General features: G+C 40.1%; 1 protein-coding gene across 1 annotated transcript; it reads right to left on the bottom strand.

Moving 5' to 3' along the window:
• Positions 1-3,301: 3,301 nt before the first annotated feature.
• LOC123075936 (probable WRKY transcription factor 48) lies at positions 3,302-5,839 on the bottom strand. The gene is made up of 3 exons (XM_044498433.1): positions 5,370-5,839; positions 5,135-5,278; positions 3,302-4,348 (listed from the first exon to the last, which is right to left on the bottom strand). The coding sequence occupies exons 1-3, from the start codon at positions 5,720-5,722 to the stop codon at positions 3,715-3,717; spliced, it is 1,131 nt and encodes a 376-aa protein (XP_044354368.1). The 5' UTR covers positions 5,723-5,839; the 3' UTR covers positions 3,302-3,714.
• Between the last annotated feature and the right edge of the window lie 992 nt (positions 5,840-6,831).

Here is a 6,831-nt window from a genome sequence, read left to right as displayed (position 1 = left end):
AACAACACACAATGAATATCTTTAAACTTATATGAACACTTTTTTAGATTAAATTATTTTCTAAAAATGTAGCGAGCACTTTAAAAAAACTCATGAATTTTCTTTGCAAAATATCATGAACATTTTTGTAAGAATTTGTGAACGTTTCAAAGAATGTTTGTAAAATACACATACACTTTTTAATGTTCCATGATAAGTTTTAAAAATATAAGAGAACGTTTTAAAATATGATGGATATATGAAAACTTTATATGCATTTTTCTAAAAGGCAAAATCTTCTCTAAACCTCCTACACAATTTTTCATCTCTACTTGTTGAAATTAGATAATAAATAATAGAAGAAATATTCAAAATTAATATTTGAATATAGTTTTTCTACAAGCATTATGTAACAAAGCATCCCTTCATTGGAGCCAAGTTCACCGTAAAGCTGGCACAACAAAACATTTATGTAGTACTCCCTCTATTCCTTTATATAAGGTGTATTTGTTTTCTGATAAAATTCCACAATGTAAGGTGCATTTCTTTTAGTTCCTCATAATTCACTTTTTAGGCCTCCAGAAAAAAGGAAACTATATATCTCTCTATTGCTTGTGTGTATCTCTCCTTGTAGTAAAAGAAGGAAAGTATATGTCTAGATTGCATGTATCTCTTACTTTCTTGGACTAACCGATTTACTTGCCACTAACCAATAACCTTTACAAGGGTAATTTAGTCTAACTTCTCTATAATTATGTGCCTTGGTCACCGTGCTAAAAATAATACTTAGATAAAGAAACGGAGGGAATAGTTCTCATTGGGCTAATCCAATATGCGTTTTGCCAGTCTGGTCCAGTAGCAGGGTGCAGTATTTCCCTTTGGTTTTCTTTCTAGTTTTGCGTTTCTTTCTCCCCAACTTCCGCGGGTTTTTGCGTTTCTTTTTCTGTTTCTTAAGTCTGTTTATTTTGTTATTTATTTTCCTTTCCCTTTTATTCATTAATTCATACTTTTTCCTTTTTTATTCTACAATTTTCATCTAGTTTTCCTTTTCCGTTTTTCTTTTTTTTGCATTTTACTTTGTCTATTGTGTTTTCCATTTTCTTTAAAAACTTTATTTGTTTTAAAATTATGCAACCATTTTCTAAAATGTGTCTAAACTCTTTCCTACAAGAACATTTTTTTTAAATGCATGAACACTTTTGAAAATTCCGTTAACATTTTCATAAGATATTGAACATTTTATAATCACATTAATATTAAATAAAAATGCCAGAACACTTTAAAAACATTAGATGATAATTATTTCAAGGAATGAAAGATTTTGGAATAATTCAAGAACATTTTTTCAACGGATTAATACTTATCAGCATTACACAAACATTGATTTTATAAAAGGCATGAACACTTTCGAAATTACACAGGCATTTTCGTACGATAGTTAATTTTTATTCAAAATACATCAATAAAAATTCCTGAACAATTTATAAAATTAGATGGTCGACTTTTCAAGGAAAAAAGCTTTCTAAATTTGTATGAACTTTTTTAGCGGATTATTATTTATTAACATTACACGAACATTTCCTAAAAAAATAGTTGAACCTTTTTCTAAAATGAAATGAATTTATTTTTCCAAATAAGTGAGTAACTTTTCTAAAAATCATTAAAAAAATCATATCATCATATTATATAATTATGTACTAAACAAACTTTGTTTCCAGATTAAAAATGTTTTTTTTCGAAAACCCGTTAAAGGCTACTTCAAGCCCGCTACTAATACTTACAAGTCCACTACAAGTGCTATATAGTTTGAGCGTCTAGATCTTGCTCATAGAGAGAAGGACGTCTGCCTCGCCAATAATAGTTAGGGGTTGTTTGGTTCCTAGCCACCCTTTGCCACACCTCACCTTAGGCAAGTTTGACCAATTTAGGTGGGTGTTTGGTTCTAGCCACACCTAAGGCAAGTTTTTTTATGAGCAGTAAACCCCACATGTCATAGGCACACAAAAATATGGCAAGATTCCCTTAGGCAAGCCAAAGTGTGGCTAACAATTTGTCAACTCAGGTAAGACAAGTGTGGCAAAAACAATGTGGCAATATATGGCAAAGATAGTCGCAATCCAAACAGCCCCTTAACTCCTTCATTATTTGTTTTGTTTTGTTACTTTTCTTTATATTTATGAAATGGAACACATTTAACTTAAGTTTCAAAACATTTCATCAGGCATTCAAAAAATGTTCATGGAATGTAAAGCTTTTGATATCTTTATAAAACGTTTGTACCAATCAAAAGTTGTTCGTGAGATTTATTTCACAAGTTTAAAGATTTGTTGATCTTATTATAAAAAATAGTCAAGAAAATGTAAAACAATTGTCATGTAGTCTGTACATAATGTTTGTACCTTTTAAAAATTGTTCACTCGTTTAAAAATATGTTTCTTGATTTTTTTCTGTTGTAAAAGTTCATGACAATGTAAAAATGTGTTCATGCAATTTTAAAAAATGTTCAACTTGTGTTTAGAAAATGTTTACTGTGTATTGAAAATATTTGATGTAAATTTTTAAATATTAACATGTATTCATATAAATGTTCAACTTGTATTTAAAAAATCTTCGATCTATAGACGAAAAATGTTCAATGTGTATTAAAAGGTCAACATGTATTTTGAAAGAGGAAAAAGAAAAGAAAAGACAAAGAATGAAAAAATCCATAAAAGAAAGAAGAAAAAACGAGCGTGGAACCTTCCCAAAACCAATCAGAAGATTGAGATTGGAGTGGTTGCAGGACATGATAAGTTAAGGTAGGACTAATCCAACTCAATGATATCAACCTAGATTCACACACAACAGATATGGAGGAAAGATCCAAATATGTATGGTACAGAAATACCTAAATCAAAATGAATGGGTCATCAGAGCCTTCACATTTCTGAATTCCTTCCCCATTTAATAAGTTGCTTTTTAAGTGACATGATGGAAGGTTTCACGAACTGGTCCTCAGAAGCTTCACAAAACCGCTCGTATCACACCTATTGGGCCGGGCCATTTTGTCGGTCGCTTGAGGTGACACTAGCTATGGTCTTGCTTAACAAAAAAGAATAAGCTACGATCTTGCAGTAAGTGAGATCTAGCATTTGCACTATATAGTTGCTATGGGCGCTAACTTAATGCCCAAACAAGATATCTTGGGCTATCCCCTGCAAAATGGTACCATGGGCCAAATTCACCGCTGCAAAAAAAAAGTACTTATAGTAATTTCATTCAAAAATAGCTTTAAAAAATAATAACTGAACAAGATGGTCAATTGTGCCCCTGAAGAGGAGAAACTCATGTCCAGAGAAAAGTTAACACACTACATATCTCACCATTTTCACTGACAATTATATTTGCTACGCACATATACATCTGCCATCCATGCACACCATAAGTATGAGTATTACTCACATCATGCACACAATTATTCATTCAACATCCACCGGTACCTATACTAATATACTAATCATACTATACTCACACAACACATACAAATCCTCCTTATTTTGGGAGTAAGCCACAACTATCTTAGCTAGATGCTAGTACTAGTAGTAGCTGGTATAATAATAGTACTACTAATCACACACCCTTCGTGCGTACGTGCATCTTGCACGCTTGGATGCAAGCACAAACAATTCGATTTTCCTCGAGCCTAATTGTTCCCGATCGATCATCGTGATGGACCAATTGACACTACGCTACTGGCTAGAAGATGTTGGAGAGGATGGCCATGTCGATGTACGGCGACGCGGGGGTCCAGGACACGGACGACGTGGAGGGGGAGGGCGACGACACCGGCGCCGCGGGCGAGCCGACCGTCGTGGACGAGCTGGCGGTGGTGGCCGCCGAGTTGCACGACGGCCGCCGGACCATCAGTGGCACCATGTCCTCCAGGAGCCCGCCGGCGTCGCTCGTCATCCGCCGCTCCTCGCCGGCCTCACCGAACAATCCGCCGTCGAACACATACGGCGAGCAGTTGGGCACCGCGTGCTCCAGCAGGAAGCCCGCGTCGGCTATCACGTTACCGCCGCTGTCGCCGCTGCTGTCCCCGGCGCCGGCAGGGACGACGGCCGCAGAGGGCGGCGAGGTTGTTGCCACAGGGGTGCTCCCGTGGTGGGAGTCTGTAATGGCGCCGGCGGCGGGGTGCAACTTGGGCTTCTTGGAGCTTGAGGCGGCGGCGGCGGCGGGTGGAGGGGTGGTCTGCTGCTGGAGGAAGTGGGAGTAGGTGTAGTGGAGGTGGAGGCCTTCGTAGGTGACGACGAGCGTGTCCGGCTCGTCGACGGCGCGCTCCACCTGCTTCTTCGCGTTGCACCGCGGGTTCGTGCACCGGTAGTAACTCCTGCCACGTTCACGTCAATTTAGTTATTACCGTTTTACCACCACCAAAATTTATCCAATAAAAATTTACTAGTTACATGCTACCTTACAAAAAATCACTATAATAATAGAGTGTGCAATTTGACTGAATTTTTTTAAAAAGAATTTACAGAAATTATACCATGCTCCACTATCGTTTTCATGCCAAATTAGCCGGTTGTTTTCATGGAGACAGCTCTAGGTAGCTAGGTCGACCGTGCCATGGCAAATTGTGGGGTCTAAGTATTTAAGGTTGCAATTAATAAATATTCCATCTGCAAGCACACACACCTACCTACTCAGCTACTCCACCTCCGCAAACTCCTCACTTACTTGCATGCAACGATTAACTTTGTCCATGGCTATATACGGACTGTGGCATGCAAGCTGTGGAGGATTATTGCTGCTGTCATGGGAATTTTTGGTTGTGGAATTAAGTGAGGACAGTGCATAGCTAGCTTGCTCTTCCTCTGTTTGGTTCACAAAAGTAATTACTCCAAAGCTTGGAGTTTGTCCCATTTGGGCTACTAGCTAGCTGCGATGTCATGTACCTTTCACCCACCCATGTTTGAAAAGTGAACAGATAAATATATATACACACGCTGTCTTTCATATGTCAACTGCAAGTTGCACCATGGTGATTATGCTACTGTAAGTAAAATTGCTTGCAAAATTGCCTGCTAGCTACCATGGCTAAGAACTACAAGTAATTAAAAGCCATGTCGGCCATGGGAGATAGGTTGATATAGGGTGAAACTGTAAATAGTACCTTGGGTTGGGGCTGTTCTTGATGGCTTTCTGGCCGTATTTCCTCCACTTGTACCCATCGTCGGCGAGCCCGTTGCCGCAGCTCTTGATCTTCATCGTGTACTTGTTCTCCATCTTGCCCAGCACCTTCTCCGGCGAGAAAACCCTGAGTTTCCACACAGATGTCCAAATTGAGCTTGCATCTACGGAGAATTGTACGTACATGGTTTTTCTTGGCATAGATATGAGGGACGTACACTGGGCTGGAGGGGCTGTAGTGGTACTTGCTGCGGCCGTCCAGCAGGTCGCCAGCGCCGGCGCCGGTGAAGGAGAGGGCGCTCTCGATGTCGCTGAGGGTGGGCCCGGAGTAGACCGTCGACATGAGCCTGTTCACCATGGACTCCCGGCGTCCCACCGCCCCTTCCTCCTCGTCACCAATCCCCTTGTCGGAAGAAGAAGAATTATCAGCGCTTGCGGCGCCGGCCGCCGTTGGTGTTGCCGATGGCGCCGTCGTCGTCTGGTCGAGGAGCTCCCTCATGAGCTCCTCCCCGAAGCCCAGGTCGTAGTCCTGCCATGGATACCTGCTGCTCTCCTCCCCCATCTCCTCCATGGACAACACCTGGCTACTACTACCTTGCTTGCTAGCCAGTACTACTAACTATATCTGGGGTGTGTTGTCGTAATGGCTAGCCGCCTAGAGACCGAATGAAGCAAGAAGAGATAGTTGCTGGCGACTTTTGATTGCACCAACCCAGTCCCAGCCATTGCAGGGTATATATAAGGGGACTTTCCACCCCATGGAGAAATGACCAGTATGCCCCCGGGGTTGACTAATTACCACACCTTGGAGAATTGTATATTCACCCTAGCTTTGGTAACTACTCCTGTGTCAGTACTACTTACTTCTGCTGGACAAGGAATGCAATTCAAGTGGTGCAACTGGACAGCTAGCTAGCTGAAGGATCAAATAGTAGTAGTAGCAGGTACGCCCTTTGATTTGATAACCCCTTTACCAATCAACCTAATGAGGGGGTTGGTTTAACTTGGAAATGGACGGTGCAGGAGATATGCCCACCATGCATGTTTATATTAGGGCACACACACTCACAATTTTTTTTTTGCGAATCGACATTAAGTTTATATAATATTGACAAAGAACAAGCGAGGATCGAACCAACTGACCCAAAGTATGTAACAAATGCAATTGTCAACCACTAAAGCGCGCTTTTTGTACATATGATTGAACCAGTGCATATATGTATGCACAACTTTCCCCCAAGTCAGAGTCAACATTAGTTAACTATTCTACATATCCTACCAAATCATCATAGAACTAAGGGCACCAGAGTATGGTTAATCTACTGCCCATCTAGAGTTCGTTCCAACTGAAAGACTGCGCCATCGTGTCTATTTTTTAAAGCACTCAATTTGTTGGTGAATAATTGAGAGGTTAAAATTATATATGTACAGTGACTTACATAATTAACTAGGTTTCAGTGGCAAATTCATGTAATGCTACTACTAATTATTTCATTTGGAACATTGTAGAAGCAAAGCACAAAAGTGTGGCTCGCCAGCTGAACTTTAGGCGATATCCATTAAATTTTAGAGTGTGTGTACTAACTATAAAAGGTTGTGGTGCTGAGAGGGTTCTACTTGAACTGCCCTGCCTAACAAGGGCAGTGCCCATAAAACAAGGCCCTAAACTTGAGAGATTAG

The sequence above is a fragment of the Triticum aestivum genome, chromosome 3D (assembly GCF_018294505.1).
Source record: "Triticum aestivum cultivar Chinese Spring chromosome 3D, IWGSC CS RefSeq v2.1, whole genome shotgun sequence".
Classification (NCBI taxonomy): domain Eukaryota; kingdom Viridiplantae; phylum Streptophyta; class Magnoliopsida; order Poales; family Poaceae; genus Triticum; species Triticum aestivum.
Note: the sequence above shows the minus strand (reverse complement) of the source record. Positions and strands in the feature narration are given on the sequence as shown.

Excerpts from the sequence above, each read along its gene's own strand:
- LOC123075936 (XM_044498433.1), bottom strand. The coding sequence starts at position 5,722 with ATGGAGGAGATGGGGGAGGAGAGCAGCAGGTATCCATGGCAGGACTAC. Across the intron at positions 5,279-5,369 it reads TACAGCCCCTCCAGCCCAGT|GGTTTTCTCGCCGGAGAAGG; the intron begins GTACGTCCCTCA and ends GTGGAAACTCAG. Across the intron at positions 4,349-5,134 it reads AAGAACAGCCCCAACCCAAG|GAGTTACTACCGGTGCACGA; the intron begins GTACTATTTACA and ends TGAACGTGGCAG.